Source organism: Notothenia rossii (genome assembly GCF_949606895.1).
Source record: "Notothenia rossii genome assembly, chromosome: 7".
Classification (NCBI taxonomy): Eukaryota; Metazoa; Chordata; class Actinopteri; order Perciformes; family Nototheniidae; genus Notothenia; species Notothenia rossii.
Genome location: NC_136905.1, coordinates 43077306 through 43104269, shown reverse-complemented (window position 1 = coordinate 43104269; position 26964 = coordinate 43077306). Strand labels below are relative to the sequence as shown.

At 43.4% G+C, this 26964-nt stretch overlaps 1 protein-coding gene across 5 annotated transcripts in view; it reads right to left on the bottom strand.

The window, feature by feature from the left end:
• The window catches only part of cep162 (centrosomal protein 162), a 100248-nt gene that overhangs the window by 28620 nt on the left and 44664 nt on the right, over positions 1 to 26964 (bottom strand). For 4 of the 5 annotated variants that reach the window (XM_079641127.1, XM_079641126.1, XM_079641130.1 and 1 more), the window contains exons 5-12: positions 13784 to 13961; positions 13575 to 13645; positions 13428 to 13498; positions 13197 to 13227; positions 12826 to 12894; positions 12019 to 12210; positions 11268 to 11349; positions 7134 to 7392 (exon numbers count right to left, since the gene is read on the bottom strand). In XM_079641127.1, the coding sequence (XP_079497253.1) occupies positions 7134 to 7392; positions 11268 to 11349; positions 12019 to 12210; positions 12826 to 12894; positions 13197 to 13227; positions 13428 to 13498; positions 13575 to 13645; positions 13784 to 13961 (953 nt within the window). The remainder of the gene's footprint in view (positions 1 to 7133; positions 7393 to 11267; positions 11350 to 12018; positions 12211 to 12825; positions 12895 to 13196; positions 13228 to 13427; positions 13499 to 13574; positions 13646 to 13783; positions 13962 to 26964) is intronic. The other variant, XM_079641128.1, reaches the window with a different exon arrangement.

Genomic DNA, 26964 nt, shown 5'->3' with positions numbered 1-26964 from the left:
ACAATAAATAAATCACAATTATTAGGGTCTGAGACCTAGGTCGGCGAAGACCCTATTGAAATCGGTCGCGCAGCGACCGATAAACCTGCGAAACACACACAAAACAGGGAAAACGACCGGCAAAAGCACAGAAAAGGTTCGGAAATCATGACGGGTGATAGGCCGCGTGAGCCCAGTCACGTGGGCTTTGCCCACGTGACTGCAACTCGCATGATTGATATCGGTAGGATAAATTTAGTCGCTCGCCACGCGAGCGATAACCATGCAAAACCCACACAAAACAGGGCAAAAGACGGGCAAAAGTGGCCTAAATCATGACAGTAGGTAGCCCACGCCAACCGAGTCACATGGGCGCTTAACGTTAACTCCCCCTACTTTAACTTTCACGTAAACCAACGAAACTCGCTACGCATATCTAGGGTGCGGAGACGAGCAAAAAAGCCTCTTGGAGGGGTATAAAATAACGTACAGTAAGTCGGCCATTTGAATTTGGCGTTGGAAAAACGCGATTTATCGCGTTTTTCGTCCTCCGCACTTTAACGAACTCCTCCTAGGGACTTTATCCGTACGACTCCAAATTCGTCGGGTAGCTTCTCGACAAATGGGCGATCTAAAGTTATCACGGAACTTCTTTTCTTTCGCACGGCGCAGCCGTGATTTGGCGCCAAAGTTCGCGTTCGCTCGATGCCATCCCTCGCCATGGAACACGATGATGTCATAATTCAAACTGACATGCTCAGAACGCCACCAAAATTCACATGATGATTAACACTGCGGCCCTGAACAGCTCTACGTCAAATCCGATGTTACTTAATATGGCGTTACCATGGCAACGGATCCCTCGCCATAACACACGGTGTCGCTGTAACTCCAATGGACACGGTCCCATCGTCCCCCAATCTTCACTTTTATATCACCGGTGAATGCCTCAACAGCTCTACATGAAATCTGAGATCTCATCGTATGCCGTTTCCATGGCAACGAATCCCTCGCCAAAAAACACGATGTTCTGTTAACTCAATGGAAAATCGTCCAAACGGCACCAGACTTCATATGATGAGTGATGGTCAGGCCCTAAACAGCTCTATGCCAATTATGGGATGTCATCGTATGCCGTTTCCATGGCAACGCATCCCTCGCCATACAACTCTATGTTGTCGTAATTCAATGGAAAATCGTCCAAACGCCACCAGACTTCATATGATGGGTGATGGTCAGGCCCTAAACAGCTCTATGCCAATTATGGGATGTCATAATTTGCCGTTTCCATGGCAACGCATCCCCCTCCATAAAACCAAATGTTGTCTTAACTCAATGGAAAATGGTCCAAACGGCACCAGACTTCAGATCACAGTTAATGGTCCGGCCCTCAACACCTCAATGTCACAATAGTGAGTTTTCCTCAAAAGCTGTTGCCATGGCAACGCGTCCCTCACCAAAATAACCGATGTTCTGTTAACTCAATGGAAAATCGTCCAAACGGCACCAGACTTCATATGATGGGTGACGGTCAGGCCCTGAACAGCTCTAACTCCATTATGGGGTGTCATCATATGCCGTTGCCATGGCGACAGATCCCTCGCCATGAAACACGGTGTTGTGTTAACTCAATGGAAAATCGTCCAAACGGCAACAGACTTCAGATGATGGCTAATGGTCCGGCCCTCAACAGCTCTACGCCAATTATGCGATGTCATCATATGCCGTTTCCATGGCAACGCATCCCTCGCCAAAAAACACGATGTTGTGTTAACTCAATGGAAAATGGTCCAAACGGCACCAGACTTCAGATCACAGTTAATGGTCCGGCCCTCAACACCTCAATGTGACAATAGTGACTTTTCCTCAAAAGCTGTTGCCATGGCAACACATCCCTCACCAAAATACCCGATGTTCTGTTAACTCAATGGAAAATCGTCCAAACGGCACCAGACTTCAGACTATCATTAATGGTCAGGCCCTCAACAGCTCTATGTCAATTAGGGGATGTCATCATATGCCGTTGCCATGGCAACGCATCCCTCGCCATAAAACACAATGTTCTCTTAATTCCATGGAAAATCGTCCAAACGCCACCAGACTTCATATGATGGGTGATGGTCAGGCCCTAAACAGCTCTATGCCAATTATGGGATGTCATCATTTGCCGTTTCCATGGCAACACATCCCCCTCCATAAAACCCAATGTTGTCTTAACTCAATGGAAAATGGTCCAAACGGCACCAGACTTCAGATCACAGTTAATGGTCCGGCCCTCAACACCTCAATGTTACAATAGTGAGTTTTCCTCAAAAGCTGTTGCCATGGCAACGCATCCCTCACCAAAATAACCGATGTTCTGTTAACTCAATGGAAAATCGTCCAAACGGCACCAGACTTCATATGATGGGTGACGGTCCGGCCCTGAACAGCTCTAACTCCATTGTGGGGTGTCATCATATGCCGTTGCCATGGCCACAGATCCCTCGCCATGAAACACGGTGTTGTGTTAACTCAATGGAAAATCGTCCAAACGGCAACAGACTTCAGATGATGGGTGACGGTCAGGCCCTGAACAGCTCTAACTCCATTATGGGGTGTCATCATATGCCGTTGCCATGGCGACAGATCCCTCGCCATGAAACACGGTGTTGTGTTAACTCAATGGAAAATCGTCCAAACGGCAACAGACTTCAGATGATGGCTAATGGTCCGGCCCTCAACAGCTCTACGCCAATTATGCGATGTCATCATATGCCGTTTCCATGGCAACGCATCCCTCGCCAAAAAACACGATGTTGTGTTAACTCAATGGAAAATGGTCCAAACGGCACCAGACTTCAGATCACAGTTAATGGTCCGGCCCTCAACACCTCAATGTGACAATAGTGACTTTTCCTCAAAAGCTGTTGCCATGGCAACACATCCCTCACCAAAATACCCGATGTTCTGTTAACTCAATGGAAAATCGTCCAAACGGCACCAGACTTCAGACTATCATTAATGGTCAGGCCCTCAACAGCTCTATGTCAATTAGGGGATGTCATCATATGCCGTTGCCATGGCAACGCATCCCTCGCCATAAAACACAATGTTCTCTTAATTCCATGGAAAATCGTCCAAACGCCACCAGACTTCATATGATGGGTGATGGTCAGGCCCTAAACAGCTCTATGCCAATTATGGGATGTCATCATTTGCCGTTTCCATGGCAACGCATCCCCCTCCATAAAACCCAATGTTGTCTTAACTCAATGGAAAATGGTCCAAACGGCACCAGACTTCAGATCACAGTTAATGGTCCGGCCCTCAACACCTCAATGTTACAATAGTGAGTTTTCCTCAAAAGCTGTTGCCATGGCAACGCATCCCTCACCAAAATAACCGATGTTCTGTTAACTCAATGGAAAATCGTCCAAACGGCACCAGACTTCATATGATGGGTGACGGTCCGGCCCTGAACAGCTCTAACTCCATTGTGGGGTGTCATCATATGCCGTTGCCATGGCCACAGATCCCTCGCCATGAAACACGGTGTTGTGTTAACTCAATGGAAAATCGTCCAAACGGCAACAGACTTCAGATGATGGCTAATGGTCCGGCCCTCAACAGCTCTACGCCAATTATGCGATGTCATCATATGCCGTTTCCATGGCAACGCATCCCTCGCCAAAAAACACAATGTTGTCGTAATTCAATGGAAAATCGTCCAAACGGCACCAGACTTCAGATCACAGTTAATGGTCCGGCCCTCAACACCTCACTGTGAAAATAGTGAGTTTTCCTCAAAAGCTGTTGCCATGGCAACGCATCCCTCGCCAAAATACCCGGTATTGTCATAACTCCATGGGAAATCGTCCAAACGGCACCAGACTTCAGACTATCATTAATGGTCAGGCCCTCAACAGCTCGATGTCAATTAGGGGATGTCATCATATGCCGTTGCCATGGCAACGCATCCCTCGCCATAAAACACAATGTTCTCTTAATTCCATGGAAAATCGTCCAAACGCCACCAGACTTCATATGATGGGTGATGGTCAGGCCCTAAACAGCTCTATGCCAATTATGGGGTGTCATCATTTGCCGTTTCCATGGCAACGCATCCCCCTCCATAAAACCCAATGTTGTCTTAACTCAATGGAAAATGGTCCAAACGGCACCAGACTTCAGATCACAGTTAATGGTCCGGCCCTCAACACCTCAATGTCACAATAGTGAGTTTTCCTCAAAAGCTGTTGCCATGGCAACGCATCCCTCACCAAAATAACCGATGTTCTGTTAACTCAATGGAAAATCGTCCAAACGGCACCAGACTTCATATGATGGGTGACGGTCAGGCCCTGAACAGCTCTAACTCCATTATGGGGTGTCATCATATGCCGTTGCCATGGCGACAGATCCCTCGCCATGAAACACGGTGTTGTGTTAACTCAATGGAAAATCGTCCAAACGGCAACAGACTTCAGATGATGGCTAATTGTCCGGCCCTCAACAGCTCTACGCCAATTATGCGATGTCATCATATGCCGTTTCCATGGCAACGCATCCCTCGCCAAAAAACACGATGTTGTGTTAACTCAATGGAAAATGGTCCAAACGGCACCAGACTTCAGATCACAGTTAATGGTCCGGCCCTCAACACCTCAATGTGACAATAGTGACTTTTCCTCAAAAGCTGTTGCCATGGCAACGCATCCCTCACCAAAATACCCGATGTTCTGTTAACTCAATGGAAAATCGTCCAAACGGCACCAGACTTCAGACTATCATTAATGGTCAAGCCCTCAACAGCTCTATGTCAATTAGGGGATGTCATCATATGCCGTTGCCATGGCAACGCATCCCTCGCCATAAAACACAATGTTCTCTTAATTCCATGGAAAATCGTCCAAACGCCACCAGACTTCATATGATGGGTGATGGTCAGGCCCTAAACAGCTCTATGCCAATTATGGGATGTCATCATTTGCCGTTTCCATGGCAACGCATCCCCCTCCATAAAACCCAATGTTGTCTTAACTCAATGGAAAATGGTCCAAACGGCACCAGACTTCAGATCACAGTTAATGGTCCGGCCCTCAACACCTCACTGTGAAAATAGTGAGTTTTCCTCAAAAGCTGTTGCCATGGCATCGCATCCCTCGCCAAAATACCCGGTATTGTCATAACTCCATGGAAAATCGTCCAAACGGCACCAGACTTCAGACTATCATTAATGGTCAGGCCCTCAACAGCTCTATGTCAATTAGGGGATGTCATCATATGCCGTTGCCATGGCAACGCATCCCTCGCCATAAAACACAATGTTCTCTTAATTCCATGGAAAATCGTCCAAACCGCACCACACTTCAGATGACAGTTGATGGTCCGGCCCTCAACACCTGAATATGACAATAGTGAGTTTTCCTCAAAAGCTGTTGCCATGGCAACGCATCCCTCGCCGTTAAGCACGATATTGCTAAAACTCCTGTTTAAATGTTCAAAAAGTGTTCAAATTTCACATGTGTGCTAACAGTCAACCCCTCGAGACATATATGTGTCAGTTTTGAGATTTCGTCAAATGTCGTTGCTATGGTAACTAAATGGTCGCCGTGAAACACGGTTCTCTCATAACTCCAGTTAACTTGCTCCAAACGGCCCAAAACTTCACAGGTTTGATAACGATGCAGCCCTCAACACATCTAGGCGTATTATGGGGTGTCATCAAATTCCGTTGCCATGGCGACAGATCACTCCCCATCAAACACAATGTTTGTGATACTGCTGTAACTCCTGTGTACGTTGTCCGATCGGCCTGAAACTTCCCACGTTTGCCAACGGCCGAGTCCTCGAGACATCTGCCTGACGTCGACGTGCGGACAACAGCCTGCGGAGCGTCGAAGACCCGCTCAACGCTGCTCGCAGCTTTAATTCTAGTTATTTTTACCTCCCGTATTGCTTTTAACCCACCAGCTTTTATGGTGTTACATACAGTCTATGGTCACTCAGAGTAACCTACAGTTAATTTAGCTGCTGGAGAAGAAAGATCAGGGGGGAGGGGGGGAGAGAGCTGTGGTTGATGGGCCATTAGTTGTGTAAATACACAGCTGAGAGCTGCCGTTTCATTCAGACTGTTTAAAAAACGGTAACAACGGACTATTTTTCTTAGCGGATGCATGTCAATTTAATTCAATACATACAACTATTTTTTAAATCAATAAAAACATTTTCTAAATCCATAAAAGCATTTAAATTACTATTGGGAGTCATGTTGTTACTTTGTTGAGAATGTGGCCATGTAATAAGCGGGATAATTTGCAGCGACTTGTTCCTTATGGGGAAAATAACACCCTTCATGCAGATGAGGATCCCTCCGCTACACTTTGGGATCCTGATCGACCGACGAAGCTCCATTAAAATCTACATATTTTTTGGTGAATTACTGAGTTTAGGCACGTTAATAACGTTTTAATGAAGTTGAATACAGTATATTCATATGTGTCAGTGATTTCATGTCAATTCAGCGAACATAAACATAAATGATCGTGGTGAAGATGATGATTAAATTAGGATTAAAAATCGAGAGCCGGGCTGCATTTCCTCCCGTTCGTTTTTTTTCGAATAACACAATTATTTTGCTAAATAACAACATGGTGCTGTTTTGTAAATGATTACATGTCTCTTATTTAGCACAGTAGTATGATATCCGTGACATATGGATCTTAACAAAGTTCCGCTGTACATCCAGCGTACTGTATGAGACTTTATTTCACATGAGCTCCAGTGTGGAACCCCACTGCACCCCCTGGTGGATCAATGATCCATTGCAGCTGGCTTCATTATAATTACATTTATCTATCACGGGGGCGGTCTCAAGTCAAGCTGGAGGTTTTCCCTTGAGCGAGGGCAGATCACGTACCAATCACGGCCCTCACGTTTCAAACTGTCTGAAATGAATCGCTACATCTGTAGGCCTACGTTTTACGTTTTGGCTATAGGCTGTTGCTAAGTAACGCAAAAGTAATGTAAAGAGTAATGGAACAATTAGAGTAATATATTACTGTTTTTAAAGAAATGACTAATGTGTAATACATTACTTTTTTTGAGTAAAGACCCCATCACTGGTTCTGTCTGATGCTGAAATAAAGAAAAAGTGAGCTTTAGTTCCTCACCTGTTGATTCTTAGCCCTACCGCCCCGAGAGGATGTGTCAGCAGAATATTTGTTCTCATCCTGAATCAGCCTCTCTACTTCCTGTCTGATGCTCCACGTCTGGTTGGGGGGGTCTGGAGAGCTGGACAGGAGGCTAGCCAATCCCGTGCCTCCATTCATCTCTGGAACAGGGTCAGTCTGTCCTTGTCTCTTGAGTATGGACTCTGGAAAAGTCGTTTGAAAGGGGCAGGATGTCTGCTCTTGTATGAATCCCACAGCACTGGGTTCATTAGAAGGAAAGAGAAAACAAGATCAAAACTGCTTTAAAACATTTGGTGTAACTGTAATGAGGTTTGGAGGTTGGAGGGAAGCAGCAAACATTTTTTATGGTACAATGTTGGATATTCCTAGGTTGAATAAAAGACTGAAGAAACAGATAGACAATACATATTAGGGTTAATTGCATGTTAAGCACAAACATTCACACAGGCTGGTGGTACACAGACAAACATATTTCTCTGGTAGGCATTAGCTCAGCTCATAATTCAGTCTTGACATAATTACAATATTATTTATTTAAAAACTCTTCCATTATTAGTTCACTAAACTAGTTATCTTAACAGGCAACATAATGACTTTTCATCTTGAAATGTTGTACAAATATGAATTACTTTATTGTGAATTTATAAGTAGAGTGGTCGTAGTAATTACTTTTTTTGGTAGTCCGACCACAGAGGTTATTTTTGCAAAAATATCAATGGGATTTTTCCATTTGATTTTGGAATATCAAAGAAAATAAGACCAGTAAAGCAGCAGGATAATCTTCACATATTAACACCACTTCATCATTTCTGGAGTAAAATGCTAATGTTTGGCTATAAAGAATACAGCACGCAAGAGAACCAGAACGTTGGGTTACGTATTGTAACCCTAGCTATATAAGCACAGGCTCCGCCCTCTACTGGACTCTATGGGTACTACCTCTCAACCATACTATGCGAGCATTCATCATCTGAGATATTTATAACCGTAGCCGAATGCGCGCGCAAGCCCACCGTATATAAGTCGGCCTCGCCTCCTGGCTGTCACCCTACACTTCTCGTCAGCGAGCAGCATAGGACAGACAGGGTCCCGAGTAAAGGGCTCTGCCTCCGCCTGTGCTTATATAACTAGGGTTACAATGCGTAACCCACTGTTATATCTCACACAGGCTCCGCCCTCTACTAAACTCTATGGGTACAGTGGCTGGAGCCCTGATTCGTAAACGCCCTGTCGTCCAACAACATTGAGTCACCACACTGCCCCTGATCTGCTTTTTTTGGTTAACAGCCACTGCACCGCAACCTCCTCTACTCCGGTTGTGACCGGGGAGATGTGGGGGCCGCAGTTTACCTGGCTGATAGGGCACACTCAGACACGCTTACCTTGTGAATAGTGTGCCTGGAAAACAGTGAGCTGTATGGGGCTTACTGCGCACCATGTTTCCCGGGTCCCCAAGGAGCATGGGGAGAACGTAAGTGCACTATGTCCAGGGGGGGACCCACACCGGCTGTTGTTATGCCTGCTGTGACGTTACATTACTCCGTTCTCCGCTTGTAATTATGTCGTTACAAGCTTCAAAGTTGTATTTATCATCTGAATTTGCCGAAACAAGTTTAATATTCTTAAAGCCAAGACTTTGTTTAATTGAAATCAGCTGAAAACAAACTGTAACGGACCCTGCCGTGTTATTTATGATTACTCTACGCTTACATTCATAATGTCAGCCGGAGGGAGGGGGAAAGAGCAGATTGCCTGTTATCTTCCCTTTACAAGCTTAAAGAATGTATTTATCGTGTGAGTTTGGAAATAAAAGTTTCATATTCTGAAAGCCAAGACTTTGTTTGTTTAAAATCAAACAAAACACCCGAACCCCGAAAACATAGTTTTTTACACAAATCCACGTTTATTTTGAAATGAGCCGTTGCGACTTCCGACTGATTTTGATAGAGCGGGTCACATATATCCTCCACACTCACTCCGTTAAATAAGGCTGTTGACACAGCCATACCCCGAGTGTGCACTCCCCGCCTGTCCGTAGGCATGTGAGATGCTCGCAGAGCCATCCTGCCAGAGTTTTACCGGCCACAACGCCCCCAAAGCACACAAACAGTTGTTCAGTGTGCCTAGTGGCAGCCGTGCGCTCCACATAACATGCTAGCGCATGCACCGGGCAGAGGAGGTGCAATTTATCCTCCCTGGCCCCACTACGGGGTGGAAGACTTAAGCCACCCAGAAGCCCTTTGCCGAGGCAGAGCGGGAGGCTGTCGGGGTTGGTCAGCCCGTCCCACGAGTGTCGGTATTTAGCCGGTTCTCCGGGACGAACCGCGAAGGCAGAGGGCGCAACGGGAGCTCTATACCGGCGCCTCTCTCTCCGTCTCACCACCACCGGGTGCTCTCCCCGAGGATGAGCCTGAGTTCAAGCCAGCGGCCTCTCTTTCTCAAAACGACTGAAGCGCTGGGTGACCAAGGCGATCGGCCCGAAGAGCCCTTGGATACGGGGGCCCCAAGGAGATCATCCCGGTCCTTTTTGGATAGTTCGTTCAGACCCAGCCACACGTGACGCGACGCCACTAGGGATATCACACGTCCAGCTGCCGTAGCCATACCGTCAACCAGATTATTCATCTGGCCCATGCAACGGTCCGAGTAATCGCTCCCGTCCGGAGACGGGGATGTCCTGCTGAGGGTTGATCAGGGCGGAGCCACCCGGCCCGCAGGCATGGCGAACACGAAGGCCTTGACAACCTGCTCTTTCATCTCCACCTCCTCAAGGTCCTGGGTGCTCCACCTGGAAATGCTCCAGACGCCGGCGCGCCCATTCAGGTAGGCCCGCCCCAGGGGGCCGGCTACGGTTATAAATATCTCAGTTGATGAATGCTCGCATAGTATGGTTGAGAATAGGGCTGCAACAAACGACTAATTTGATAATCTAATCGACTATTCGGACTTGCACAATTTCTTAAACGCTCTTATTTAGCCAACCATTTTTTGATTTAGCTTGAGGTTGTTTTAGGCATGTGGAAAATAACAATGAAGAAAATAAAGATGAATACTTGATTCAAAAATACATATATTATTAAATCAAAAGAAACAACAGTGTTTTAACAAATCATATTAAATAATCTGATGACAGAACTGTAAACAGAATAGCTGAAACTTTAACAAAATAAATAACTCAAGTTACCTCTAATCATTAACCCATGTTTTTATAATGTAGTTAACTCTGTGTGTTGCTGCTAGCATACATAACACTTGACGTGGAAACGTTATTCGTGGACGGGGCTACAGAGCTACTAGAAAGACAGTCGAACCCGGTGCATTCCTCCGTCTGAATGTGGTGGACTTTTGCTAAATGTTTAGACAAATTGCTCTTGTTACCGCCCTTACATGCTAAACTCTTATTCCACTTTTGGCAAAGAGCATTGTCCACATCGAGACGGGTAAAGTTGAACCACACCTCGGAGCGCGTTCTCTGCGCCATCTCCGCAGTGTGTTGCTGCATGTAGAAGCTGCGTGTGTGTAAACTGCCCCGCCCCCTCGCACACAGACGGGGGAGAGAGATCTCATCTGATCGAAAATACATCATAGACGCATTTCTTTGTCTTTTTGCATATTAGAAACGAGTTGGCGACACTAACACTGCGATATAATGTTTTTGTAGCAATAATACCTGACATATATTTTTTAAATGTCTCCAGTACCGATAAAAAGACCAATAACGTTGGAGCTTAACAGCGCGTAAAACACACGTGATGACGTCACCAACGAATCGACGATTGAATTAGTTGGCAACTAATTCAGAAATCGATTTTAATCGATTAAGTCGATTAGTTGTTGCACCCCTAGTTGAGAGGTAGTACCCATAGAGTCCAGTAGAGGGCGAAGCCTGTGTGAGATATAACTACTTAAATGCTAGCTTATTTCTGGCTGTAGGATTAATCCCTGCACCACTCTATGCTAGATCTTGATCCTTATACATTTAAAATATCCTCAAATTTGTCAAAAAGTCTAATAAATGACTGCATTAAGACCAACCAGGGAACAATCGAAAATACACAAAAACCAACCGCCTCCTTTTGATTTTGGATAATTCAAAGTAAAATGAATCCTGACCTGACAGGCTGGAGGGTGAAGCCTCTGACATCATCCTGCTCCGGACGTATGGGTCTCATCAACTCCTCTGCAGTGGGGAGCTCTACAGCAAAAATCAAATAATTATTCAACATACCTCAGTCCTGTCCTGCGCATACAGTATGTACCAGGGACTGATGCCTTAGGACTGCCTAACAGCATCACTGAAGGGTCAACCAGAGCAGGAAGGTGTGTGAGCTGACAGCTGGAAAGGACACCTAGTTGTACCTTTCAGAGATCAGACCCTTTTAAGGGGAAGTTTGAACTTTAATAGGGCTTTATGATGAACTTATAATCAGAGTGAGACCCATAGTGGATGGCAGTCAGCAGGCCCCCAGTTTGAAAAAAACATACAGTTACTGTCCTGGGGCTAAGCAACATACTGGTGTGGACGAGGGCAGCAAAAAAGAGGATTTAGCCTTGCATTGATAGCAGCATTCATTTATCATGCTCTATATACTTCGAACAAACTATTAGAGAACTGCAGGTCTGCTGCAACTCTCACTTCTTTTAAATCTAGGCTTCATTAAATCAAATAACTAGTCATATCTTACACAATGCTTTTAATAATGTTTTGTTAAGCACTTTAAATTGCCTTGTGTTGAAATGTGCTATATAAATACATTGGACTTGCCTTGCTGTGAGACTTTTAATATAAGGAACATTTCTTTCAGCTTGGTGATGCAACATAACCCCAGGTAAAGCAGGGACTTATAAAGATGATGTGTCTGACCTGACTCATTGGTATCAGCCAGCTGAAGAGACTGCTTGTGTTGAGGAAGTGGGGTGATGGTTATGCCCACCCTTCCTTCCAGAGAAGAATAATGGAGATGATGGTCCTCTGAATACTCCAAAACCTGGATCTGCCTGTAGGCCTCATGGACAGCCTCCATATCTGAGCCTCCACTCTGCACGTAGGCCCGCCCTGAACAGAAGGAGCATGGTGTGGGAAGGACTGGATGTCAGGAGTGGCTGTGTTGGAAATGTTTGGATGTGTGCTTCTGTCTGTCTTAACTCTTGACATTTATTTTTAAGCCCCTACCCCCTTCCCTCAATGGGATTGGATTTTTGCTAAACCACCAGCGGACCTGGGGGGACAGAGCCTTATCCATAGACGCCACCCCCTCCCTCTGGAAGTCTCTCCCAAAACACTACACTCATTTATCCATGTTCAAATAAAAACTCATCACTTTAAAAGTGCTTTTAATCTGTTTAATGTTGTGTAATATTGTAAGTGTGTTGTTTTATGATGTTTTATTAACTTTATCCTGTTAAGACAGGGCCTTCGCCTAAATAAAAGCTTTCTTTGTAAAGAAGACAGGCCTGAGAATTACTAAAATGTCTATATAATGATAATTGCTGTACGTTAAATGTGAACACTTTAAATCTTTCTTTGGTATCATACTCAACCAGGAGGTGAACTGGGACCTCTCCAAGTAGCAGTCCACACTCCATATTTAGGTCTGGTCCGAGACTTGAACCGTGACCCTACGGCTCCCAGTCCAAGCCCCTACTGACTGAGCCCGTGTGTTTGTGTTACCTCTGTCCAGTGACCCTGCTGAGTCCTTTCTTCTGTCTGCTGTGTCATCCAGGGAATCATGCAGAGAAACTGAGACAGGAGTAAAGTTAGAGAGGCCCTACTTGTTATTGTATTCTTCAGTTTGGTCAAACACTGACTGACAAAATCCTGATCACCAAACGGATTCATTTGAACTGTGCTCAAAGGATCTAACACAGAGCTACATGACCATGATAAACGATCACTTGTTTGGTTCATGCATGATGAATGTTGCCTGCACAGTATATTATTTGTGTTATTATTGTTGTATAAGTGCTATGTCATGCTTGTCTTAGGCATCTGACACTGAAGAACAGCCACCCATGAAATATCATGTATTTTTTTCCTCTTACCTTTGGCAAGAATTGAAGACATCTTCGGTTTCTGAAAAACAGATGATAGCATTATGTCATAAGAAGAATATCTGATGGCAGTGTAGAACTGGATGCCAGACTAATTGAGCTAGTTGGTTTTTTGGAGGCAGAAGAGCAGCTCATGCTAACGTAAATCTATAGCAGTTTAACACATGGATTATGTTGTTTTTGTATGTATGTACAAGCCAGGATTTAAATTATAATACAAACCTCCTCCAGTGGCTCTTTCTCGTTTTCCTCTTCCTCAAAATCCTCACTGTAATGTGGAGATCCTGTAATGGCTGAGAGAAAACGCCTGACTGAGACAAACAGAACTACAAGAGATACAGGAAACAGAGAAAGGGTTTATTTCTCTACCTGGAGACTCCCTGCTGATCGCTGTGACTCTCCTCTGATCTTCACTCTGCTTCCCCTCTGCATCAGCTTCCCTACAGGGACAATTTGTATCCTTATAACATTACAACCGTGATCTTCAAGGGCCATTTCATTGGAACGCGTTCTTTAAAACACATATCAAGACTTATTTCAGATTTCCACCAGAGTTAGTAAAAAAAAAAAGTACATACCTGTGGTGAGTAGCGAGGGTAGAGCTTGTTGAGTCCAGCGCTCTGTTCAGCTTGGAGTAATCTATAGTGGATAAAGCCCCCGCCTCAATTTGGGCAAAGAACCTGGCCTTCTCCTGTTCTTCTTCTATGGTGTCCAAGCCAATAACTGTCATGTTCCCAACTGGTACCATCAGTGACTCTGCTCACACATACAGTATAAAGGGCACACGGAAAGCACAACCACTTTCAAATCACCTCTCAAAACATACAGTATCTCTTTACACTGGCATATCCACCATGATCACTACTTATCATGACACATGCTCTGTTCTCATTGATTATATACTGCTTTGTCTTGTTTTTCTGTCGGTTGTTTTGTGCGTTTTTGTATCTTGTACGGAGACCTTGAGAGCCTTGAAAGGCGCCTATATAAATAAAATGCATTATTATTATTATTACTACTACAACAGTCAGATAGCAAAACTGAAAGCAAAAAATAAAAGTGTATAAGATAAGAAATGTTGACTGTGACTGAAAGTTGGGTGCGCGTCCCGATGCTAACATTACCCCCGCTGACTAAGTATTAATAGCATTAGTTGTATTGTTAAGGTACAACAAAGAATATCCATTAATTTTAGCTAACTATTTTAACTGTTTATCTATTACATTTTTGGATTATTGTACCACATTCTTGCATCGTTTCTGAACATCTTTAGATTACCACTGGATTTAGTTAACAACCGACAGGTGTGTTCAAAGATCAAAGCGTTTCCACGGCAACGCCTTGCCAGTGAATGAGAGACAACCTATCAGAGAATGTATTGACAATATTGTGCTGCATTATTGCTTCTAAGTAAAAAACTGTAACTCCAATCAGCTAAATATCCTAGCCATAGTATTTAGGATACCAGATGAACACCTGATGACTCTCGTGTTTGCTATATTTAATTTAAGTTAATCGTTTATTTGAAGAGGGACAATGCACATTGATGAACATTTTTAACAATTAATGCTTCAAAATGTAAATATGCCGGATTTGAGCTTTTAGCTAATTTCCAAGCGTAGTCCCTCACATACAACATTTAAGAACATGACATTTATATACATAGCAAAAATAAATACAGCCTCCAGCACACTTCCAGTGTCTGACTCCATATGATATTGTCCTGATGCTGTAAGGGTGATGCCCAAGTCCCCAGGAAGTGCGCCGGACTCTGAGTAAAATATTAGTTGTGGCCAAACGGCGGTACTACACTTCCGTATCAGTTGCTTGGCCCGGAAATACTTTTTCCCATTGACTAACATTGGGAAAGAGACGTCTGTAAATCGTTGGATAATTTTTTTTAAACTAAATAAACTACCCAGTATGAACATTTATCTAGCCCTTATTAAAAACATTCGGTCCTCAAGTTGTAAAATACGGAGCCCCCAAGGGGACATGGAGAAGAAAAAAAAATGTATTTGAAAAAAATAAAAATAAAAAATGTTTGCAAGATATCGCAAAACCTTTGCGAGATCTCACAAAACCCCTTTTCATTTAGCTCAATGTACTTCCTGGTCAGTTCGACAACACAGAAACCACAACAATGGAGCGGTTCATCGATTTTACTTTGAGCTTGGCCTTAAATATAAAGATGTAACATCAGTGCTTGGCAATAGGCACGGGTTTCACATAAGTGAAAGACACCTCAAGAGAACACTCAGAGCGAGGGGACATGCACGTCGCAAAACATAGACCAGGGCTCAACGCTAACTTTTAAAAGTGGTTGCCAGATTGGCAACCAGGCATCAGCTTTTGGTTGCCAAAACTGAAATACGGTTGCCACTTTTAGTCACCTTATATTTTAAATAATTTAGATACTATACAGTTATACATCAACTTAATAAGGAACATGTGACACAAAAGAATGTTTAAATGCTTTACAATAAGTAATTAACACAATTATTTGAAACTTAAGTGGTAGTAAACTTGTCCACCCTCAATTGCTGATATACTAAATACCAGTAGTGCAGCTTTTGTCATGTTCTTCACAGATCCCTCACAAATGAATTGAGCAAGTCCCTAGTTTCGTCATCCGTTGTCTCCCTTTCAAATGTGGGTTGTCTTGACCTTTGTGCTGACCCCCACCATAGATCCATTGGCTGTTCAGCATTGAAGTCTTGGATTGGCCAGACTAATGATAAATAAATGAAAGCCATTCGCAGTTAAGAATTAGATATTAATTATTAATGCTGTACATTACCTTTAATATGTCTAACTATATTTAAAATGTGTTACCTTTTTATAGAAGTGATTATATGTGTATGCAAATATTTTCCTATGGTAAAGTTTTGTTTTGAACTTTTATTTTGGTAGTAATAAGATCGGGATTCTTATTTTTGAAGGAACTTTTACCGGAAGTGAATGGACAACGGAACGGAGCAGAATGTACATGTATTTCGCCTCCCAAGACTTTACACATTTCCTCTTTGCTTTTTGTTCGGGTTCATCTTGCGCTTTATTAGTTGAATCACTTTGAACATTCGTTTGAGATGTTGACGGGTTAGCTGACATTTTTACCTCACAGTCAAACAACTTAATTTGCTTTGCCATTTTTTGTAAAACAAACGCACAGCGCACCGCACACGCGAGTAAACGTGCATCGCTTTCTGGCTCCGTAATCACACCAATGCACGTGCAACTTAAGTATCAGGTTCCGACAGGTCACAACAATAATTAAATATCACTCTTAATACAACAAATAATTAACATTTATCTATTTTGGGGTGCACATTTTGCTGTTTGCTGTCCTTATTTCTTTATGTTAAAAACTGGTGAAGGCCAAGAAGTGGTTGACATTTTTTCTGAATGGCAACCTGGCAACCGTTACTGTCGAGCCCTGTCGACCAGTGGTCACCAACCTTTTTAATCCCAAGATCACCAATCTCGGTCTAGGTGAAAGGCGAGATCTACCTATTGCAGAATTGAGTGATAAAGACGGCCCAGACAGTGCTTCCAATTTGAGGCCTTTTATATAGGCTAATTGCATCTGAATTACTGTTACAATGAAGGCTCCATGATCAGCTCACGGCATATAGGCAGGGGTAAAGTGCTATTTTTTTATGAGTGGGGGACGGACCTGACCTCCTCTAGGGGGGTCCTCACCTCCTCTAGATCCTCAACTCCTCTAGGGGGGTCTGGGGGGATGCTCCCCCGGGAAGATTATTTTTTAAATATTGAAGTTGAAAGCATCAATCTGGTGCACTTTGAGAGCAACATGAAGAGATCTATGGATACCCTTCTCAGCACCCATATCAAACAGAACTGTAAACAGATTTTATTTTTGGATATTTTACAAATCACTCCCCTTTTAAACGGTATTCTTGTTTTACTGCCATATAGTATTTCATACCTGTTTTTCATGTATTCTCTTATTGTTTGTATAACTATAATGATCATATGAAGGTGTGCCGCGGAAATAATCTTTTGAATAATTTGTGAAGAAAACATTCTAAACACTCATACCTCATTCACACCAACGGTGTTTCAGGGCCAGTTCGGAGCTGGAGCTTGAAAAGCACCGGGTTTTCCTCTTCACACCGTAGTGGAGCAGCCTCTAAGCTCCGGAATCCGGTTCATTTCGAGCACCAAAAAATTGTCCGGCCAGAGCAAAAGCACCACATACGTCAAACATTATTGTTTTTATTTTATTTTTCTTTCTTTTGTTACTTTTTTTTTTTTTAATGGTCCGCGATCTACCCGCACCACACTCGACTGGTTGGAGACCACTGCTGTAGACTGTATAATACTCTGAGCCGAGTTATTGACAGATTCGAATTTCGCGGATCAATAACCCATGAACATAACGTTGTAAAAATACAAACAACATGACTTTACAATCATAGCAACGAGCTACAGAGTCGTTTTTATCAGAACAGTTTGATACGCAAAAGTATTGCGAGATCTCGCAAAGGGGTTTTGCGAGATCTCGCAAAACATTTTATTTATTTATTTGTTCAAATAATTTTTTCTCCATGTCCCCTAGGGGGCTCCATAGTACAATGTGCTAATAACGTTATTCTGAGAGTTATTTTCCCCGGTATTATGAACATGGATCCAACCCACGGGACCGTGACGCCTGGCACGTTCATGTTACGTGTTCAGTACTACATGCGTTTTACCTTTACCCATTTACCAACAATAAGAACGGATTATACAATTATATGAATACTTTCGTGACGTTTCGCTCTCTCAAAAGTTGGGCTATTTGTCTTTATGCGCCAATGAGCAACTCTAGGAATGAATGAGGCCCCGCCTACCACGCTGTATCCAGTTCTTATTATACATCCATGGTGATGCCCCATGATCACAAAATGACCCCTCTAGAGTCAGAGTGCCAAGGACCTCATATTATGTATGATATTAATGTTACATCACCCATTATAACAATTTCCTTTCCTTTTTTCTCTTCTCTTAACTGAATAGCCCTGTCTTTAAGTATAATACAATGTAAAGTCCTTTTCGTGCACCATTTTAAGGCTTCAAAACAGGCATTTCTACTCTATGTGTTTGGAGAAATTACAATAAATGGCACAGAATTGTACTTTATAAACTATGAATGTTCTGCCCTCGCAGTGTGCGGCTATGCAAAGCTAGACAGGTAGCTAACAACTTGAATCCTCCAATAATCACAAGGCTTTGGCTTTTCTTGATGTTTACTGTACGATTCTCATTGTGAAACTAGAAATACAATACAGAAATAAAGCATACATTAGTACACATATAACTGATATACATACATTAATTCAATTAGTCTGCGTCTCATACATACACTCATACATGTACACAGCATCTGTATGTAATGCTACTAATTAAACCCAATTAACCAAACAAATACAATTCACAATTTTACCATCAAAGGCATATGAAAACAACAGCTTACTGTAAATGTAAGTGCAATAGACACGCCAACATGAATAATGCAATAAGCCAAACATAGTGCATTGACAATAATGCTACGACTAGCAAGCTAAATGTAAAGCTAGCTGCTAGCTAAATTAAGCATGTTCTAACAAACTCTTCATACAGGGAAAATGTTACAGACTCACATTTTCTACAACATATTACACAGGTTATACATTATGTTCTGGTAATAACAGATCAATAGTATCCAAAGCGTAATAATAAAGGAACTCTGCAGCACGGGGTCGACTGCAAGTCGTGACGTCAACTGAAGAAATTCCCTATTACATGCACACATCCTAGGTACCACAAACGAACACAGGGGGTCAGTATAAACAATGCAAATCAACCTTAATGATGTATATTGAACAGTTTTACTTTCAAACTAATATTCATCTTCCAAGAAAGGCAATACACTCCCCGCTTGTTATAATACCATTGTACCACTACCAATACAACATACTCTAAAAACAAGCCTTAGGCTTCAACATACTAAATCCTTTATGTAGGTTTCTTCGGAAAGAAGGACCACAATCTCTGATATTGGTCTCAGAAACACCTTTGTAGTCCCTTCCCTGACTATCTTCACCTCTACCTTACGACTCTCTTGACTCTCTTGTCGCTGCTCGGCAGAGTTTTCACAACCAGTCTCACTGGCCATTCATTTCGGTGTACTTGGCTGTCTTTCAGCAAGACAACATCTCCTGTTTCGACGTTCGACTTCACATCTGTCCATTTCCTGCGTCTCTGTAGTGTGGACAGATATTCTCTTCTCCATCTCTTCCAAAAGGTGTCTGTAAGACACTGGACTTGCTTCCACTGCTTGCCATGCAGTTCAGCCATGTCAAACTTTCCAGAAGGGGCTGAAATAGCACATCTTCTGAGTAAGGAGCATTGCTAGGGTGAAGACTGTTAGCATGTCTGAGTCCGCTGACACAGGGACCAAAGGTCTTGCATTTATGATAGCCATGACTTCTGCCATCAGAGTGCTCAAAACCTCATGTGTGAGGCAAGTAGGTCCTGTCTTAAGTAACATAGCGTCCAGAACACGCCTGGCTACACCAATGAGCCTCTCCCATGCTCCACCCATGTGGGATGAGTGGGGTGGGTTAAACACCCATGTACACCCTTTATCCTGGAGATAGTTTCTAACTACTGCATGGCCTGTGTTCATTTCTAACTCCTTGAAAGCACCTACAAAGTTAGTCCCTCTGTCAGAGCGTAGAAGTTTTGCTGGACCACGGATAGAGAAAAACCTCCTCAGAGCATTGATGAAGCTGGATGTTGACATTGACTCAATCAACTCGATGTGCACAGCTCTTGTAGACATGCATGTAAACAGCACAGCCCAGCGCTTGCTGTCTGCGCTACCTCCTCTTGTACGACGCGTCATGATGGTCCATGGACCAAAGACGTTGAGTCAATGATGAATGACACTGGTGAATGATGGTTGTGGAGTGAGTCTGTCGGCTGGCAAGTCTGCCATCTTCTGGCCTTCTAACCTCTCTCTTAGCTTGCGGCAGATGACAAACTTGTGGATAACAGACGAAACCAGACGCTTGCTGCCAATTATCCAGTATCCCGCAGCTCGGATGGCTCCTTCTGTAATGTGCTGTCCTTGATGTGCCACTTGCTCATGATAGTATCTCACGAATAATGTGGCAATATGATGAGTTTGTGGAATGATCAGAGAGTGTTTTTCTTCTTCCGGCAGTTCTGAAGATGTGAGGCGACCTCCAACTCGAAGTAGACCATCGTCGTCCAGAACAGGGTTGAGCTTCTTGAGTAGGCTTTGCTTAGGGGGTGTCTTTCCCTTTTCAAGACATTTGAGCTTGTCATTAAAGGCGTCGTACTGGGCGGAGCGAATGATGACGTCTTTAGCCTGTGAAAGCTTACTTGTACTGAACGCTTCTTTGAAACACTTCCAGCCCGTGTTCTGCATTCTCCGCATGGAAGGGTGCAGCAACATTGATGAGTCTGGCTATAGTCCGACAGAGAGTTCTCCAGCTTGAGAATCGCTCAAAGCGTTGAGAACCCAACTGGGATTCGGAGGCTTTAGTGACAAGAGCCGTCACATCAGGCCGTATCTCTGAATCGGCTACAGGCTTCACAAGGGTGAAAAGACTTGACTCAAGTGTCTCCTCTGCATTGGCACGAGACAGGAAGGCAGGACCTGAGAACCACGTACTCTGCTGCAGGTGGGCCGCTGGTATAGACCTGGTTGTATGGTCTGCTGGGTTGCTGTCTGCGGAGACGTAGTGCCACTGGTCGGGGTGCGTGGATTGTCTGATGCGAGTCACTCGATTGGAAACATGCACATAAAACCTTCTTGTGGAATTGTTGATGTACCTAAGCACAATCTTGCTGTCCGTGAAGAACTTGACAGCATCCACATCCAAATCAATCTCATCTCTGATTAACTCGTATAGTTCAACAGCCAGTACAGCTCCACACAGCTCAAGACGTGGAATGGTATGAGCAGGCCGAGGGGCCAATTTGGACTTTCCCATGATGAATCCAACATGATATCGTCCTTCAGTGTCAGTAGCTCTCAAGTAGGCAACAGCTCCTATAGCTACTGAGGAAGCATCTGAGAAGATGCAAAGTTCTCTTCTCTGAGTTGAAGACAACGAGACTGGAATGTAGCACCTCTGTATGTTTAGGTCTTCAAGAGCCTTCAGAAAGTCCTTCCATGTGTTCCATTCAGTTTCTTTTTCAGGGTTGAGTGGAAAATCCCACTCACTAATGCTTTTCCTTGCATCGTTATGGGTGCTACAAACCCAAGAGACTGTTGACTGTGGACAAGATACCTCTCCGTGTGAATGGTCTTTCTTTGTTGGACACCAGGAACGTGAAGCTGTCTGTTTCCAGGTTCCAGGAGAGTCCCATGCTCCGTTGAAGAGGGAGAGGGTCAACTCCAAGGTCCAAATTCTTCAGATCCTTTGCACGATCTTCTGCAGGGAAGGCTTCCATCACATGTCCACTATTTGATGCTAACTTGTGAAGTCTCAAGTTGGACCCTGCCAACATCTTTCTGGTTCTTGTCAGAACATCTATTGCTCCTTGAGATGTGGTGAACAAGGTGAGGCCATCGTCAACATAGAACTGCCTCTCCACAAACTGCTTTGCGTCAGATCCGTGTTCTTGCTCACCTTCTTGCGCAGCTCGCCTCATGCAGTAGATGGCTACCGCGGGTGAAGGACTGTTTCCAAAAATGTGGACCTTCATCCTGTACTCTACTACATTACATCTACATCTACTACATGTCCTTATCCTCGTACCAGAGGTATCGAAGATAATCTCTTCTTGAACGACGAAACAGTAGAACATTCGTTCCACATCTACTGTCAAGGATAAAGGTTGTTTTCGAAACCGCAGAAGGACTCCCAACAAGGTGTTGTTCAAGTCTGGGCCGGTGAGGAGCACACTGTTCAGCGACACTCCGTTACACTCAGCACTGGAATCAAACACAACTCTTATCTTATCCGGTTTTTGTGGGTGATACACACCGAATGTCGGGAGGTAACAATGTTCTTTATCTTCCTGCAGAGGTGGAGCAGGCTCAGCTTGTTCATTTTCCAACATCTTCCGCATGAACTCAACGTAGTGACTTTGCATTTTTGGGTTTTTCTCAAGAGTTCTCCGAAGTGAGCAGAGACGCTTCATAGCTTGCTCTCTGTTACTAGGAAGACGCTTTCTGGGAGAGCGGAATGGCAATGGTGCCACCCAGCTGTTTCTGTCATCTTGGTAAACCTGTTCATCCATGATGCTTAGGAAGGCCTTGTCATCCATGGATAGTGCTGGCTTGTCATCATCCTTGGACCTTTCAAAGACTGAACACCCTAGGCCAGTGGTTCTCAATTGGTGGGTCGCGGACCCGTTTCGAGTGGGTCGCGGATGTGTGAGTGAAAAACAAAAAAAATCAATTGAATCCTTTTTTTTTTTTTTGGGGGAAAAAGTCAAACTTTTATTTTGAAGGCCCGATTTTCTAACGCTGTGCATGCAGTCGGCGTTGGACTGGAACATAGGACTGGAAGTACCGGAGACCATAAACGGTTTTAAAAACTTCTGTCACATAGTGATCATCTCAATAAAATATCTTTGCTGATGTTTTTTCGAGTCTTCTGGCCAATCAGAATCAAGATTGTTGCCGGAAGTCCCCACGGAGAATAACTTTGCGGTAGAACTCTTCTTTATACATCCATGGGTACAACTTCAGATCAAAATGAACACATAATGAAATATGACCCCCGGTTTCATGATTGACAGGTCACAGAACAATGGGAGCTATCTACCCTTACCCACAATTTAAAGTAAGTCACACAGACTATTTTCCTCTTTACTCTTCTCGCAGCAAGATGTCAGAACAAAGTGAAAAAAAAAAAATGGCATAAAATATTATTAATATGTCGGGTAGTAATAGATTTATTTATTTTCTTCTCAGAGTGTACCAGAATGCATAGTTTATGTTAGTATTTCTAAAAGTCTCCTGGGGGAGAATCCCCCCAGACCCCCCTGCTGGGGTTCAGTTTACAGCATGTGTGCCTTTTTATATAGTTCAGCTTTGATTCCATCATCTCATTAAACCTTTTTTAAAAGCATACTTTAGTTCTGTGAAGGGATATAAGGGATGTATGCAATGTACTTCACTTGTATTAATATTGTATGCTGAAAAGCAAGTTTTTTTGTTGAATAGATTTGAGTGCTTCAAAATGTTGGCACGCGATGTATTGACCAAGTAAAAAGTGGGTCGCGAGGCCTGACCAGTTGAGAACCACTGCCCTAGGCTATCTGTACCAACAGTGAGTCCTGTGTCTTTCCCACAGACAGAAGAGATTGGCCTATGATGTTGTGTCATGCCACTGTAGTTTGCACATGGACTAAGAAAGGATGTGCGACCGTTGTTCAACACGTTTGTTTTGTAGACGTGGACACTCGCTGGTTTGTGGACTGTTCCCAAACAGGCTTCCCAGACTATGACCCATCCTAGGTGAAGTCGCTGCACATAAGGAGCATTGTGAGGCCCGTTGATTTGTTCGCGCACCTTGTGCACCCTTAAGATGTCTCTTCCTAAGAGCAGGAGGATTGGAGCGTCTGGGTCCACAGCTGCAATCTTGTCAGCAACTGGCAGTAGGTGGGGGTGATGGCGAGCAACGTCTTGGGAAGGAATTTCCATCCTATCATCCGGCATCAGGTCACACTCGATTAAGGTGGGGAGAGGAAACTGTAATTTCTCATCCAAAGACTCTATCATGAAGTTACTAGCTCTCCTACCTGAAGTCTCTGTTGTTCCTGAACAGGTTTTCAGTGTGTATGGAGACGAGCTGGCCTTGACTTTGAAGAGATCGAAGAACTCTGTCTTTGCCAGAGACCTGTTACTTTGCTCATCAAGCACTGCATACATCTTGATAGCTGTTTCCTTTTTTCCTGCAGGATATGCCTTGACCAAACAGATCTTTGAGCATGAACGTGGGCTGTAAGCATTTCCGCACACCTCTGTACACTTTGCTTTGTTCCTGGCTCTCCTCTTTATCAATCAAAAAATTCTCTGTGGTCGAGGGAGGAGGACGCAGGGGTAGAGAATGCTCCGGTTTTTGGACAAAATTAACATGGGATCACTCCGGTCAATGTACGTACTTCGTCTCACTGGAATATTAATGGCCAGATTGAATACAACATCGACCCAATTTCTCCGGTCAATGACAGGAGAGTTTTGAAAGTGAGAAAACACTGTTCCACACATTTAAAAACACTTAATCAATGTTTACCCAGGATCCATGCACCTTTCCTGGCTTGTAAAATGTGGTGATGCGCCCTGGAGGTATCCTACTATTTAAAACATGTATACACTCATGTACATCCTTCATAGGGTTCCCTAACACAATGCACACAGCCTGGAGCAGCGACTCGGCCGTTTTCCCCCGCTTGTCCATTTGCCTATCAGTTTGTTAACGAAATGGACAGAGCCTGCGTTTTCCCCCTAAAAGTGACTTTTAATGGTGGTTTTTGCGTTTAAATGATGGGTGCTATCATTCACAGGGTCCCTTAACACAATGTACACACAGCCCGGAGCAGTGGAGCAGCGGCTCGGCCGTTTTCACACTTTTGTCCATTTGCCTATCAGTTTGTTAACGAAATGGACAGAGCCTGCGTTTTCCCCCTAAAAGTGATTTTTAATGGTGGCTTTTTTTGTTTAAATGATGGGTGTTATCATTCACAGGGTCCCTGACACAATGCACATAGTCTTCATTTCCTTTCATTTCAAACCTTTATTTAGACAGATTGGTCCCTTGAGATCATCGATCTCATTTACAAGGGAGACCTGCATCATTTAGTTCCACATGAAACATAAAAACAACATACAAACAACAGAGGATATCATATTTACATATTCAACATTTACAAATACCCAGAGTGTCAGAAAGCATTTCATTTAGACATGCCTTAAATACATTCAGAGAAATAAAAATGCTCAATTTCAATTTTGCCTGTAGACTGTTCCAAGCAAGTGGAGCTGCGCACATAACAGCTGTCTTACCTAAGACAGTCCTTACTCTTGGCACATCTAACAAGACTATATCCTGTGATCGCAGACAATAGCTGCTTGCAACTTTCTGCTTTATCAATGAACAGATATAATACGGGAGTTTGCCCAACATAGCTTTATAGATAAAAGTGTACCAGTGACTGAGCCTCCGTACAGTGAGTGATGGTAAACCTGCCTTGGTATACAATGTACAGTGATGAGTAAGTGCTTTACAGTTTGTGACAAATCTCAGAGCACTATGATACACAGCATCTAGTTTGCTCAGGTAGTTGGCAGGTGCATTCATATACAGCAGATCACCATAGTCCAGCACAGGTAAAAAGGTCACAGTGACTAGCCTTTTCCTGGCCTCAAGTGAGAAACAGGACTTATTCCTGAAAAAGAGACCTAGCCTAACCCTCAGTTTTTTAAGCAGGTTATTGACATGAAGTTTAAAAGAGAGACAGTCATCAAGCAAGATACCAAGGTATTTGTAACAGGCAACAACTTCAAGTTTTGTTCCTTGCGTTGATACAATATCTAAAACAGGCTCTGGTGTCTTTTTAGCTTTTGAAAAGAGCATTATCTTGGTTTTATCCACATTTAAAAGAAGCTTTAGTTCAGAGAGCTGAGTCTGAATAATGTTAAAAACAGCCTGTAATTTAACAACCGCCTTCTGAATGGAGGAACCTGCACAATACATCACGGTATCGTCCGCATAAAAATGTAAAGTAGCTTCATCCACATTTTCACCTAAACTGTTGATATATATGGAGAATAAAAGTGGACCTAAAACAGAACCTTGAGGAACACCATTAGCAATGTTTAACCACTCAGAAGACAGCCCATCAAAGTGAACACATTGGGACCTTTCAGAGAGGTAGTTCACAAACCACCCCACTGCATGGCTGGATATGCCAGTACTGAGTAGCCTCTGTTTTAAGACGCGATGATCAACGGTGTCAAACGCTTTGGAAAGGTCAATAAACAGAGCTGCACAACTCTGTTTATTATCTAGCATACTAGTAATATCATTTACCACTTTCATTGTTGCAGTGATGGTGCTATGTTTCTTCCTGAAGCCTGACTGATGTTTAGACAGGATATCATTTATACATAAAAACTCCTTTACTTGTTCACTCACAAGTCGTTCGAGCACCTTAGCCAAAACTGACAATTTAGAGATTGGCCTATAGTTATTTAAAATAGTTGCCTCCCCTCCTTTCAGTAGAGGCAGGACATAAGCAGACTTCCATACTTTAGGAATTGTATTTGTGCTGAGGGAGAGGTTAAAAAGAGAAGTAAGAGGTGGAGCAATAAAATCTGCAGCTATCTTTAAAAAGAAAGGTTCTACGTTGTCCGGGCCAGCCGGTTTCCTAGGATCTAACTTGGATAAAGCTTCATGGACAATACCAACAGTTAAAGGAGTAAAACTGAAAGGGTTTTCCAGACCACATTGTTCAGAGTCAAGGACTGGAGCGTTCACAGAAGCAGAAGCACAGTCAGTGACAGAATCAAACAGAGAGCCACAAGAGACAAAATGATTATTAAAGCAATTTAGCATGGTGGCCCTGTCTGATATAATGCCAGATGCTGTGGTGAGGTACGGAGGTAGCTCATTTGGGATATCACCAGTGGAAATCGATTTTATGGCTTTCCAAAATTTCCTAGGATTATTCAGGTTTTCTGTGGTAACTGACAAATAGTACTTTGACTTAGCACTTTTGACATGTG